The sequence below is a fragment of the Falco rusticolus genome, chromosome 9 (genome assembly GCF_015220075.1).
Source record: "Falco rusticolus isolate bFalRus1 chromosome 9, bFalRus1.pri, whole genome shotgun sequence".
NCBI lineage: Eukaryota > Metazoa > Chordata > Aves > Falconiformes > Falconidae > Falco > Falco rusticolus.
Genome location: NC_051195.1, coordinates 29925173 through 29939885, shown reverse-complemented (window position 1 = coordinate 29939885; position 14713 = coordinate 29925173). Strand labels below are relative to the sequence as shown.

The window sequence follows — 14713 nt, the reverse complement described above, 5'->3', positions numbered from 1 at the left end:
CCCGCCCCGCGGCCATCTTGCGTCCTGGCAAGCGAAGCCGCCCCCTCCCGGCCGCCATCTCGCGTGAGGTCACCTCGCGGGGAAGCAGCTGAACACCGCCCCGGTGCCCTCCGCCGCCTCGTTTGCATTAGCCCCGCCCCGCCTGCCAGGTGGCGCGGCAGGGGCGGGCTCGCTGCGACCCTTCTAGCCGGAGCGGGCTGGCTGCTCTATGATCTACCCGGCTCGCGGGGCGCCCGTCGCCATAGGAACGTTGGCGGGCCCGGGGCAGCCGGTCGGCCGGGCCAGGCCGGACCCTCACCACCCACGCCAAGGCGGGCAGCGAAGGTGCCCGGCAGTGGACAGACTGCTGTGGGGCCTGACAGCCCGCTCACCGGCATCGCGGGGCCGGAGGAGAGCGGCGCTGGGAAGCCCGAGGTGCCCGCCGGGGGAGGTAGCTGGGCGCTGGGCTTGTGGCGCCTTTTCACCTTAAACACCTCGAACTGCTCCGAGGGAGCCTCAAAAGAGCGTTGTGCCAAGCTGCAAAATGACTAAGGAAGCAAAACGATGAATGTGGTAACACAGGGGGCAGGTAGTCTTCCCCCTAATCCATCAAATGCCATGCTTGTCTCCCAGGCCATAGTCATCAGCTACTTACACTTTTCTCCCAGGATTTGTTTACGTTACATCCCATATAGTTCAAAAATAGAGACTGTTGTTGTCCTTTAAGCGCTCTCTTTGGACCTTTCTCTCAAAGAAATAACTCCTGTTTTCAGCATATTTATCGCCTTCCACCTCTTACCACGACAGTTGTTCTCATCCAAGTATTCACTAACTTCATCAGGGAAAACTGAGGCAAAAGCCAGTTCTTATGTTCAGAAAAGGATCATTCCACCCTACTGATACCGGAGGAATTTTACTAGTGTGCTTAACTGTAAATGTTGCAGCTATGTATCCATGACATGGCCTAGATGCACAACACCGTTATTACATAGTTCAGCTACTAGTAGAATACTGCACTGTATAGTTTAGCTACTAAGTAGAACAGAACCTGTCTGAAATCAAGACATGAGCCCAGAGTGCTGAACCAGAGCCAGAAGAAGGTGATGAAAAGAAGAGGATAAAGAAGATGAAGATGTCCCAAATAACCACCAGAGGACCTCCGACCCGTTAGGCCACACATGCATAGTAAGAGTGTAGATACGATAAGTAGTTCATGGAACTGTAATGCATATGCTAATAGTTTCTCAGAAATGTCATTAATATGTATAGATTTGCCACATAAAGATAAACAGTGAACAAAGCTGATGTGCACAGTGGACAGAACTTATGCCCTGTGCATCCAGCACTGAAAATAAAAAATGGCTGCATTCTAACACTCTTAACTGGGTACTAGAGAGTTTTGTCTCTCATTTTTTGGTATCAGTACTACCTCCTCATGTTTTTGTGTATTAGACTTACTAATGGCTTCCTACATTGGTCATTTTTATAAGTCCATAGAACAGGTTTTATAATTAAAGAGTGATTTGTAGGTATTTAACATCAGCGATTGAAATTACCTGCAGCAGAGCAAAGCACTAAGCATCCCTAAGGAGTGTGCTCTGCTGCAGCAGCTGTGCTGAGCAATGATGAACTGACCTTGCAGATCCTGTCACCCTTTTTAAAACTGGGTGGGGATTTGTATCTGTAAAGGCTCGTAATGGTGCAGGTGTTTACAATAAGGTAATGCTGATGGGAGCCATTTGTATGGCTTCTTAAGTACAACCTACTGAATAAGCCACAAATACTAGCTTTGCTGTTGGTAGCTGAGTATGAGCAAGGAGTTTATGGGACTAAAACAAAGAAGCAGTAGGGTTTGTTTCTGAAGTACTCTGTGGTGGGCTACTTTAAAGTTTACAAGTTTTCTTTAAGTGTTAAAAACAGCATTTTGCTGCTTTGAGAAACAGCCTGAAGTTTTGGTGAGTGTTTTTGAGGTTTTTCTGGGCTGGCTTAGCATGCTGACTTTAGCTGTTCTTTTACCTGTGCCTTTCATCCTTGTGATGCCTAAGTCTTTACGTTCAAGTTCTATTTTTTCTCTATAAGGCAATCTGACTAGCTAAGACATGGACCTTTTACTAGCTTTAGTATTCTTGTCTGTAGGCAGTTGGACTTAAAGTTCCCTGTTTGAACATGCAATGTAATTGCTGAAAGAATGAGCTGCCTGTTGTTTTTCTTGACTACAAGGGCATGTTCAGACAGGTAACTGCAGCCCTGGCTACTACAGGAAAGCCTCTGCAAGGTGTAATTTGGTATCTTAGTGCATCTCCTAGCTCTGCTGATGTCACCAAGATACATCAGTGAAAAGAAACTGTAGAAAGCATGTTACCTTCTTAAGATCATGTTGTGTATCCTGTTCCTCCTTACTCCTCAGTTAAGTGAAGGCATCATCTTCATTGGCTTTCCCTGTGATGTGAGTACATGCACACCAAGCAAATGTCCGTTTTCTGCACTTACGACTAAAGACTGGTTATGCTGTAATGTTTTACTAGCTACAGTAGCAAAGCAATACTAGTGCTAGCTTAAATGTTTGTAGTAGCAATGTACAGCTGAGGTATTTTGCACTCTGCTTGGCTTTTTGAAAACACCAGTACTTAAATCCCTCTGGAGGTGGTGTCTTCTTCACCCTGGCATATCTGCTGTCTTATGTAATAGATGTGAGTCCACGTATAGCATGCTGATTCATGTCAGCTCTAGCCTGTAACTTTTTCCTAGAATCACCTGTTTGTGAGAGATACTAATGTAAATTGTTATTGTTGTGTGATGATAGGTTTTAAACTTTTAGTTCAGAAAAAAATGGCATAGAAAGGCTTCTCTGAGTGATTGTGTTCTTGGAAATACAAGATTGCCTTTTGAGTCCCATTTAAAAAGAAAAATCAATAGCGTTATTTGTGAGCTATGTTCTGTATTGTCTAAAGACCATAACAGAAGGTAGTTCTATTTTTTTAACTTATTACAGAGTTATAGATCAGCAGATGCTGCAGCTGTTTGCCGTGAGGGATGCAACAAGAGCGGTATTTCCATGGGTAATTCTAGCTCAGATGGTTGAACTTAAGCTAGAAATAATGTGTATTGCTGTTATATCAGAAAACATTCCTTTTACGCTAAAGGAATGATATATAATATAACCCCAAAGTCGGGATAATCTCTTTCCCACCCTGTCACAGTGTTTGGGGTGTTTATCCCATGGGAAGTGCATAAGAAGTTATGCCTTCCTCACTTCTAAACATGCATCCTTGTTGCAGGATGCACCGGAATGGGACACAAGTGTATTTTAAACGCAAGTAGCTAAAATGCAAATGTTTGCTGTGGCGTTGGATGCTAGTGTGTGTCAACAGAGCAAACCCACTGTAGGCATGAAGTCTCTCTGGAGAACCAGGCTATGTAACCAGCTAAGGCCTTTGCAGAACACCAGGAGACTCTCCCAAGAGCACTTCAAGGGCAAAGACTTCTATTCAAGCAGTTGAAGAGAGTGGGATGCTGTGAAAGCACAAAAACAGTGTGCAAAACGTGTTGCTCTGCCATGTGCAAACTTGTGCAAGATAAGAAAGTGCCTGTATGTAACTAGAGCTGGGCAGAGGAATCAAGGCTAAGGTAGAATGTTTTGTCTTGGAGTGTGTGAAGTAAGCAATGCATAACCAGGAGGAAACAGATAACTATAGGGTGTCTGAAGCAGCTCTTGCAGGGTAGAACCTTGCAAGGCTATCCACACCATAGCAGTAGTAACAGGTAAGGCGGAGATTGCCTAGGTAATGGTATCAGAAACACCAGACTTGGTTATGGATGTAGCAAAACTGAGACCAATAGGGAAGAAGTAATTAGGGTTGGATTGTCTATTTGGGAGGAGACTGGAGGAAGGGAGGCATGAGCATGGGAAAAAAAAAAGTGCATCTTGAAATGAAAGAGTAAGATAGGAAATGAGACAAAAGAATGAAAGTGGGAGCAGCTGACTGCAGGAGTGCAGACATCCACTGATGGTAGTGAAGCCTGAGGACCCGGATCCACTGGGATGCTGGAAAGATGCTCTGTAGACAACCTGCTGGACTCTCCATCAGGTCTGTGTTGGAAAGACTTGGTGTGGGAGGGCAGAGCAAAGAGGGATGAGCTTGCACCCTAGTATTAAGTGGTATGGGAGGGAAAGGTGACACACCTGTAACTCAGTAGCAGTTTTGTGTGGTTCATAAGACTTGATTAGTAGCTTCATAGTCATGCACAAAATGATACAAATAACGATGAGATACTAGTGGTGTGTTAATGAGGTTATTGATCATTCAGTTGACCTATTGGTGTGATTGATTGATAAGTTAGTCTGAGTCAGTTGTCTCAAGACTGCAATCTGAAGGGGAACAGCTGGGTGGGGGAAGTGACAGCTGGGGGCTGGTCTGGGATCTCCTATTTGGAAGCTTGAGCTAACTGATACTGAGATTTCTTTAAAGAGTGTGTGTGGATAGCGGTGATGGATATCAGATGAACTGTTAAGTGAGAGTAGGAGTGGGTCTGGTTGTGCAGGCTGTGTTTAAACACGGAGGGGGATCCTTGGGACTCTAAATGCTATGAAGTGCAGATTAAAATATGCTTGATTATTGAAAAAAGTAGCGCCTGGGTGTAGAGCTATGTCTGGAAAAGGGTTTGTGTGAGGAAAAAGGTGGTGGCTGTTTGTATGAGGAAAAAGGGCTGACTGGGATCCTGAGACATGGGGCACAGATTTGAACCTCTGGTGAGGTTCTGATGTGAAGGGTGCCTACAGCGGTTGCTAGGAAGAAAACACTGATGGTGGGAGCTTTAATACAGCAGAAGTTAGGCCATGCTGAAAGGGGGGCATATCGAGGAAGGAGAAAGCTTGGAGCGTGTCCAAAATCTAGACTGTGGTGCAGCAGACGGGGAGAGGCTGAAGGGGTGACAGTGTCAGAATTACCTTGGCAAGAGGCAGGGGTGGCTTCCAAAGACTTTCCTGCTGATGCAGTGTCCCTGCGGTAACACTCACCATGTTTTATTCTTGGCAATGCAGCTGTTTTAGACCTGCAGTGATATCCAGCAGCTGCAGTGAGAATAGGAGTGGCTGCTCCAAACCTCTCTGTCAGCACTGAGTTGTATTTTGACCACTATTTGAACAATTATGCAAGGGGGTGGTTTTTAGATCATCAGAGTCAAGTAAAGACTTGCTTTGCAATAGCTAGGGCTTTTCCTGGTGTTTTGACCTCGTACAGAGTCTGGGCTTTGCACAGACTTCAGAAATAAATGCCAGACCCATGCTAGATTTCAGCGCTTTCTGGGAATGCTGCTTTGAATAGCTGAAACAGATATACTCCCTCTTCAGAGGGCCTATATAAGGGGTGACTGACTGTAATAAGCATTAACTGCTACTTCTGCAGTTATCAGTGCCAGCTGGAGCTCTTTTCTTCATGATGCACTAGTAACAGCAGAGTTCAGAGGGAGAAGGATGAGGACTGGAGTCTTCTGGCTTAAACTAAATCCTTCCTCTTGGCTGAGCCGAAGGGGTTGTTCATGGTGCAAGACCCAGGAGTAATTCTGAGCCCACCTCTTGGAGGGGAGCATCAAGTGTGGTACGTTTTGTATGAATGTTCTCTCATTAAGGTGGCAGCTTGTTCTTCCCATGGGGAGGGAGTTGGTGTGTCTGAGGTCCTCTAGGCTGGCCATCCCAAAAGGGACTCTGATATCAGCTGTGCTCATGATATCTTTTCACTTGGCTTAAGCAGCTGTAAGAATTTGGATAGTGAAGTAGCTGCTGATGGAAAGGTCCCTTCTGTGGTGTGGGAGGAAGAACTGGGGGAGCTCCTCAGACTGGATGAGTGGTGTGGGAAGGAGAGGAGGCTGCTTGCTGGCCTTCCTCCAGTGCCAGTTGCTCCTCTGGCACATTGAGTGATACAAACAACCTTCTTCCTGGCTGAAGAGCCTTGTAGACCAGCATTTTTTGCATTCTGCAAAGCCTACATACAGGTGCCCTGCCACTCAGGGCTGTTCCAGGCTCCTCAACTCTGCTCACAGAGCTAAATTTTTTGTTAGACAGCTTCAGAGATTAGTGGGTGAAGGAACTGGCCCAGTCTAGAAACTTGTCCTGCTGCCAAAGTGAGGGTGTCACCACTTAGCTGCTGCTTCTGTCCAGCTCTGCACCCCAGGGGCAAGTAGGGTGGCCCACAGCCATCTCCATCTGTCTGCTGCCCTGTGCTGCTGCTTTCTTTGATTCCATCAAAATTGCTTTTGTATTTACCTTTTACTAAAAACATACAAAACTATCTGGGTTGGTGGAGTTTTCCTGTTCCTACTAATCTCTCTCTCAAACCCTTTCCACCTTGTAGCTTTACCGCTCTATGGAGAGCCATTAAGCTTTCATTCAAAGTACTCTTCTCTGCAAAGATCTTTTCTTTCTCATGGCTATTTTCAAGGAGCTTTCAGTATGGGTTATCTTCCTTTATACTGCTAGACAGCACAAGGGAGCATGGCAAATAGCCTCACCCCTTTCTGAGAAGCAGAGGCTGCATACTCTGCCTCACCAAACTTTCAGTCTAGAGCGACCTAATAGAGGATCAGTGTAAGGAGACACTGGTATGTAATAGCTGTCCAGCTCCCAGTATGCAGTGCCAGCTCTGCCTGTAGGAAGCAGGTAATGGCGCTCCATGCACTGTGGCTTTACAGAAAACTAATTGCATACAGAAATCGGTGACCATGGTGACACTCGGGGCTCAAGACTGAAGCAGAAATGCTCCTCCTGAGCTGGCCTGCTGTGGGAGCTGGTAGGGTGCTGCCCTCAATCACACTGTGCTCTGTGCTGCTGGAAGAGTCACAGGGGTGCAGTGGGTGAGCAGCAGTGGGGCAGAAATGGCCCCATTTCACCTCAGCCCACCACACAGCACTTGCTCCTTTTTTTTTTTTTTTTTTAGATGCCACGAGAGCTTGTCTCTTCCAAGAAGTCAGGCCTCCCCTGAGGTTGTAGTGGGCTTTGCCCAGCAAATGGGAGGCTGGACCCATTCTCTGCAGTCCTGGTCTGTCTTGCTGAGATTTGGCTACTGCCTTGTGGCACCTTGTACTAGGCATAATGTAGTAACCTCTTGTGGAAGTATTTAACACTCCTTGGAGTGCTTTGCTAGGACAGTGTGGGTTTGCTCTCTTCTTGGAGAGTACAGCAAAAATTCATGGTGCTGTATTATCTTGGGGGTGTAGAGGTGGGTGAAAAATCCAAAAGTGCTTCCATGATTAAGAATCTGCTCCCCTAGATAAAAATTAAGGCCTGAAAGGATCCAGATTGTAATGAGCTATTGCACTTTCCTTGAATTCCTGTGTTGTTGCCAGGCTCATCTGGCTGAGAGAAAGCATCCCCTTAAGGAAGTCAGCCAAGTGCCACTGTCCTAAGGATCAGTACTGGTGGCAGAGGATCAAAGCTATTGTGTTGTACAGCTCTCCCACCTCCCCAAGAAGCATAAGCATGTGGGACTCTGACAACAGAACTGTGAAAGACAAACCTTAGCTTGATGAGTATGTTCCGTTTTAACCTCTCTCTTCCAGAAGAGTCCTTGAAGTTTCGGTTTTTTCCAAGGGAGGACCTTGCCAAGGCCTTGTCAGATGGCAACAGTTTTGCAGTATCTGTTCAAAATGGGGAGACTAACTGGAAATAACTCATGACTTCTTCATCCCCTTGTTTAGGGGAAAATACTGCTTTTGCAGTATTCATCCCTGTCTGTCTGGGAGTTGCTACAGAGCAATGGCAACAGACCTGTGGTTTTTGTGGGGTGGGGAGAAGAACAGGGCAGGAAGAAAGCCAGAAAGAAGAGTCTGAGAGTTTGGGTGCTGGAACAGTAGAGAGGAAAAGGTAACTTAACAGGATCTCCCCATTCTCTTTGTTTGGGAGCTGATCATAGGGCAATGGCATGAGGCCAGAATAGTCTTGGCCATCTATTTTACTCAGTCTCAACCATGTTCTCTCCTGTGGGTTCAATGTCTCTGCAGTTGTGTTGGCTTTCAGTATGCTGGAACTGTTGGTCTTTGTGAAACAGAGATAGGTATGTCTGGCTACCTGTCCAGACATATCAGAAATACTTGCACGACTTCTGCATGTTGGATACTGTGGTACATCTTGTATGTTGGTCTGTGCCCATGCTACAGTCAGGCTTGTTTTAAAATCTCTCGTAGAGTATGTGCAGTCTGGCGTAGACTTGAATATTCACACTTTGCTCTGTTTTCTGCAGCTCACAGTGTTTTTTGTGCTCCATGAGTAGCTGAACAGAAAGCTCCCCAAATGCTAAGCTAGCCTGTGTGACAGTAAAGCTCCACGTATCTGAGACATGTGCAGCAAAACCATGTTATTCTGTAATGCTGGCAAGGTGATTTCTGCTGCTTTAGATGCTAGAAAAGCCCTACCAGCCTTGGGCATTTCTGTATTAACTAGTGGTGGATTCATCACCTGTAGTAACTGCATAATAGCAGTGAAACAGGATCTCTTTTATACTTGAGCTGTCAAGTGTACTCTCTGGTTTTGTGTTGCAAACATTGCTTGATTGCTCCATAGCAACTCTGTCTGGGTCAGCTGGTGCTGTATCAAGTATTTTTGGAGCTGTGGTGTCAGTCTCCTTGACCTGCACCAAGATGTGTGAGGAGAGAAGCCCTGCCAGATGGCTGGGCAGTAGGCGAGGGAATTGCTGGAGTAGGCTCTGGCAAGCCTCGGAAGAGTCTGAGGTATCATGTTCTCACCAAGCAGAGATGACTGTCTCATTTCAGCTGGCTGTGACCTTCTTAGGAGCTTTTTTCTTTTTTTTTTTTTAACCCTTTTTCAGCAAGGTCAAAACTGCTGGAAAGGCTTGAAGGGAGAGGCTGGCTTGTTTCTTGCTGTGGCCTTTCTTACTGGGTTGGCTGCTTGGAGCTGTAGTCGCCAGCTGGGAGCAACCAGTGCCCTGGCTAGGGTGGCTTGGCTCTCAGGCACAGCAATGGTGCCCACACACCCACTCTTTCAGTCTGTGCCACCAACAAGCTGGTGTATATTGATGACTGTCAGTGGATCTCAGGACCGGGGAGGCATTTAGGAGAGCTCAGCTCAAGCTTTGAGGACTGTTTTGCCCTTTTCTGTTCAGGACATCCAGGTGCCAAGCAACAGATGAGGTGATTTTTCCCATGTGACATAGTAGAGCTTGAAACTGGAGCAAGGGAAGAAAGTGGGTGGTAGCCTGAAGAGACAGGTCAGCCAGGATCCCCTCTCTGCTTCTAGTCTGACAGCTGCTCGTGGAGAGAGAGATGGAGGCTGTTGGATGTTTACCTCCAAAGCCAGGGCAGCCTCTGGCTGCTGGCACTGGAGAGACAAGAAGTAGGCGCTGATGAAGAGGAAAGGGAGAAGAGATAGGGTTGGACCCTTTCCTCAAGGGGTATCACTAGGTAATGTTGATGGCTGGGGGTTGGTTTTCTTAAGCATCTGGCTTTTGATGCTTTCCAGCCATCAGATGGCCTAACAGAAGATCACCCTCCTGGCAAACCCAGTTTTCCCTGAAGCACTGCCTGTTCTCACTTCCCAGTAAGCTTGATAAGGCAAGGATCAGGCAAGCTGGTACCGATGCTGTCAAAACCCTTTCCTGCTGTAGACTTGCATTTGTCACACTCTAGCTCGGCTCTACAGAGTCCAGCAAGGCTTTGGTCCAGCTGTGGTCTCCCAACGCCTGCCTCTGGAAGCCGAAGCAGCCTGAAGGTCAATATGAACAACAAGCACTGGTGTAATTCTGGTGTGAACCATGTTGTCAGTCCCTGGGAGCACACACAAGGCTGCAGCTCTGGAGGGGCAGGGCAGAAGCCTTGTGCCTCCTGCATAGCAAAACCTTGTTGCAACACACCTAATGATTCAGAGCGGCATAGTGCCCTGCAAGCCAGGAACTGGGATTCAGCCCCTTGTGCTTGAGAAGGTAAGCCAGTGTCAGGGCAATCCTGAGAGCTCTGGTGCTCAGGCACAGGGGGAGAGCTCTGTGCTGGGGAGCTGGTGGGGACAGGGCAGCACCAGGCAGCTGTGCAGCAGAGCCTGGGAAAGGCAAAGCCAGTTGGAGCCCAGCCACCAAGCCAAGGCTCACCCTGCCGGACTGCCAGCTTCCTCCCGGTCTCTGAAGTATTGTCTACGCTGTGTCAGCTGTCAACACTCTCCTCCTGGGTGATCTGTTTCCAGGGGAATGTCTTCACTTCTGTCGTTGTGTGTGACAGTGTTGGCCTGGCGTGTTCCCGGCCCTGCTTAATCCGCATCTCGTCCCATCCCTCTGTCCCTCATCCCCCCTCCCTGCTATCTCTTCAGTTTGCTTCCTCTTCTGGGCCATCGTGCCTGGCTGAGCCACCAGCTTGTTCCCCTTATCTTTCTCCAGTGCAAAATCAAAGCAATTAATAGCTCTGCTCAGGCTGCCTCAGTGCTAAAACCTGAGTGATTGAGACAGCCTATTGCCCCTTCTGTGACTACAGGGAAGAGTTGGGAGCACTGATGCTGCCAGCTGAAGCACAAGGTGCTACAGCAAATGGTAGATGGGCTGGCCATCTGTAGCTTTTGCGTGAGGGCAGGTCATCAACTAGATAACAGCTTCTCCAGAGCTGTCCTAAACTGGCATGAAGCAGCACACTGATGCAGCAGCAGAGGTAAAAGCTGGGTTTGCTTTGTTCCACTCAATGGATGCAACAGCTGCATGTTCTCTGTGGAGACCACTTACTCTGAAACACAAAGGATCCATGGAAATGATCCTGTGGATCTCAATAGGGATGTGGGGTTGAAGTGGATTAAAACAGGCACTTAGCCTCTTCTTAAAAACTAGTCTGTCTATTCAATTTATCCACCTCATGCTGCCATTGATATATAATACCCCTCTGGATTTTTGCGGTGGTTCTGAGCAAGTTAGGCAGGCAGGGTGTTTGGGAACTAGCTTTTTGTGTCCTTTCAATAAAGGTCTAATGAATTATGCTTAAACAGGATGCAGTGGTGCCCCTTGCTGCAGGGGGCTCAGCTCTAAATCTCTTTAGTGGCCAGGCAAACTTGGGAAGAAATGTTCAGGAGCTCTTGGGCACAGAGAGGCACTCAGCCCTGACCTTGCCTGGTGAGTGCCTGAGAGCTATGCTGTACGTTGGAACCTGGGCTAAATGCAGGAAATGGCACAGTGCCTGCTCTCCTCCTCCCCACCTGCTAGGGAGCTGGGGGGACCTCGGCCAAACCTATTCAAGCTTGCTTGCTTTATTTTGCTTGAAGCTGTTCAAGCCTTTTTTGTAATGGCCTTAAGTGAAGTAGGTTGTGAACTTTCCCCCCTCTTCACCCTTTCTTTTTCCTCCTGTTTGTGGAGGTGATGGTTATGATGCGGTTTGGCTCCTATGCTGCAAATCTTGGTTAAGGGTACTGCCTGGTCTTGTCTGAATCTAGTGCTGTTCACCTGTGCAGGGGGTAGACTTCTAGCTCTGCACCCATGGCAAAAGCAGGCTTGACCTAGTGCAGATTACAAACCTCAAGGGACAGGAACAACTTGTGCTGGCTGAAAAAATAAAAACCTTCATTGTGTAGTACCCAGCATTGCTTGTGACAGGCAAGTTTTTTTGGAGACTGCCAAATTTCCTGTTAAGCTGGAGGAAAGCACTGAACTGAGGGAAGAATTTCATCTTCTTGATCAACACTTGTGTGAGAGGCAGCTCTGTATTTAAGGCTGGAGCAAAAAGAGCCTACGGGATCTGAAGCTGGGGGCGGGAACCAAATGCAAAAAACTTGCTGCCTTTACTTTTCTGTGCATGATCTTTTCCTGTCTCTGGTAGTAAACTCTTTTTAAAAAAAACTCATGCTATGTACAGCTTCCTTTCCTGCCCTTGAGGAGAGGATAATGAGTCATGGTAGGACATAGCTTAATGCCCTAGAGTATGCTTGGATCATCTGGTGAGGGCAGGCTAGCAACAAATTCAGCTGTAGGTCAAAGTTGCTCAAGGTAAATGCATGCTTAAATATGAATGGTAACTACTGAGACCAAAATGAGATTCCTTTACACAAGAACTCATCAGAGGAAATGTAGATGTGCCTGGATCTTGCTCTAGAACAGTAGGCACAAGTCTTGCTTGCTTCTCAGAGTAGAAGCAGGGCTTTAGGAGCATGGGGAGAGTCAAGGACAGTTGAAGATTGTTTTTATCTCCTTGTCTGGACAGAATGGCACTGAAATAATTGCAGCAGAGCTGGGCTATGTCCTCTTTCTTTGCCTGCTTGCTTTATTTCTGGGCTTCTTTCACTTGTGCTTGCCTTCCCCGTTTTTATGCCTGCTCAAGGGTCTCTGGCTTTTTGCAATCTGTCTTGCTGCCTCTCAGCAGTACAAAGATGTGTCATGAGGATATGAGGCCACCTCTTCTACCCTCAGTGGTGTTTTTATGCCATATTGTTTCCATCCTAACTCTGAGGTCTGGGTGGGTTAAATGAGGAGTCCTGCTGAGCAGCTAAAAGGCAGTTACTGGCAATGTAGCTGTGTTTGTGGCCTGTTCCTGGGGCAGGAACATGTTCTGTTAATTTGTTGGTAGTTAGCTTACAGTGCTAGGCCTATTTCCTTATTCAACCTGGCTCTGGAATGTGTATAACCCATGTAAATCTTCTATCTTTCCCTCTTGCCCTCATAGCTTTTGAGACTCATCAACCACTCTGGAGAAACGTCCTTTATGTGAAACCCCAGCTCCTGTACCATGTACCAGTCTGGCTTTGTGCCACGGGAGTATTACCCAGCCATGATCCCACCTTCTGCCTGCACCTACGCACCGCTGCAGACTGGAAGAGCTGACGATGTGACCAGCTCTGTGATATTCCCTCCCATCCACATGCACAACTTCTACAGCCGACCCATCACCTTTGTGGTGGACCAGAACAGCTACCCTGACTATGTGGGAGGTCAGGTGGAGTATCATCATCTCTACAGTGCCTCTAATCCCTACTTCCGTCCATACTACACCTGGCACTCACCTCCCATGGTCCCCATTCCTTTCTACAATCCCTATGCCAACTATAATCCCTGTGTTGCCTACCAGAGGTCAGATCAATATCGAGACATATGGCCAGAAGGCTTCATGATGAGAGGGGAGCTACAGTGGGGGAAGCTCAGAAAAGTGTTTGGACCAAGGAAAGACCTCCCAAAATTTGTAAAGGATGATCTCCGGAGGGTTTATGGCACCTACCCACGGACCAGCGTCTCCATAACCTACCGGAAAGGGGAGTTCTTGGTTAAGGGAGACCCCAAGGTAGGAGAGCAGGAATATGTAGTGGAAAAAGTCATCCAGCCAGCTCTGACCCCCAGTGCCAGCGAGGCAGATGATAATAGCAGTGAGGACCAGAACTGTAAGAAGAAGAAGAAGAAACTGAGATATTGATATAGTTAGTTACCCACTGGACAGATGGTCCAGAGCCCTTGTGGGAGCCTGTTGGCAGCTGCTCTTGGTGCAGCTGGAAAGCAGCATAAGCAAGCGATGCCACCATTCCTGTTAGCTTCTAACTGATCACCATCCTCCACAAGTTTACAGCAGCTTTACCCTATTTGATGCACAATGCACATCCTGTGAAGAAACCACATGGCACTTGTCTGTCTGTCGGATCAGCTCTTTGGTTCTGGTTTTGAAATGAACATTTGATTTCCACTGGTTTGGTTGAGTGGTCATGGTCTGGTGTGGGGATTTCCAGGCAGCCACCCTTGATTAGAGAAGATGGGCCTCTACCTACCCTGTCCAAGGGAAGGTCCTGGAAGCTGGCTCCCTTCCTGGCACTCAGTTAAGGAGACTAAAATGGGATTTCCTCCAGGCTGGGGGCAGTACAGGTCCCAGAGGAGAGAGGGGTTCTTGAGCACTGTGAAGAGCAATTGGCTGCATATCTTGTCACTGTTGTTTATGACCATATCGTTGTGCTTGATCACTGTGTGATGCCTGTACACAGGACTTCCCTGTGTGCTGTCAGAAGATCCTGGTGTCCCCATCCTCCTATGCTGGGTAACCTGGTGTTCAGTCCTTCTGGCCACATGTCCTTGTTGAAATTGCTGCTTGAAGCCCTGTTCTGGGTCTGACTCAGCTCTGGTTGGAGGTGCTGGCTCTCTGGCAAAGTTACTGGAAGTGTGTGAAGCACAGTACTGCCACAGCTTGGCCTTTTGGAAGGGTGGACTTCAGAGTTGTGCTGGAAACCTGGAGGGTTGTGAGGGGCTGGGTCTGACCTGCTTGCAAACTTCTTTCTTTTAAATTATTATAAATAAACAAAAAAAAACACATGCAAATGCTTGTATTCCTATTTTTTAGTTACCTGACAGCAGTGTCTCCTGCTGAAATCTGATCTGTCACCTTTTTGCAAAGTTAGGTATGACTTCTGACATGGTTCTTGCCCAGCTGTGGTGGGTTATTCTGCTTGGCAGTACCTTGTCTTGTTCCAGTTTGTTGCCTGATGGCTTCCTTTTTGCAGGTGAACAAGGACTTTGAGCATCCAAGAGAAAGAGGGGACCTGCTCTGTTCCCCCATAGCCCCCCCTGCTATGCCACATGGGAGAAAGGCCGCCTAATGCAGGAGGGAACTCTGTGTTCCCAACCTGCCTAGCAATGGAGAGGGCCTGTGAAGGTGAACTTGGAGGCTCTTGGTGGTTCTGGATTGCTATAAAGTCAAAGCAAGTGGATTTGTTTTTTTAATTAATGCAATAATTTTTGTTTGTTTAAGCAATTGCCGGAGTGTCTCAGCAACTATCTGGATTTCCCCTTCCACA

At 47.5% G+C, this 14713-nt stretch overlaps 1 protein-coding gene across 1 annotated transcript; it reads left to right on the top strand.

Annotated features, from left to right (window-relative positions):
• The first annotated feature begins 176 nt into the window (after positions 1-176).
• On the top strand, positions 177-14163 carry C9H10orf95 (chromosome 9 C10orf95 homolog). The gene is made up of 2 exons (XM_037398960.1): positions 177-1164; positions 12610-14163. Exon 2 carries the CDS (start codon positions 12673-12675, stop codon positions 13348-13350), a length of 678 nt encoding a protein of 225 aa, XP_037254857.1. The 5' UTR covers positions 177-1164; positions 12610-12672; the 3' UTR covers positions 13351-14163.
• The last annotated feature ends 550 nt before the right edge of the window (positions 14164-14713 follow it).

Bases quoted from the DNA above. Each gene is read 5' to 3' on its own strand.
- C9H10orf95 (XM_037398960.1), top strand. From the start codon at position 12,673: ATGTACCAGTCTGGCTTTGTGCCACGGGAGTATTACCCAGCCATGATC.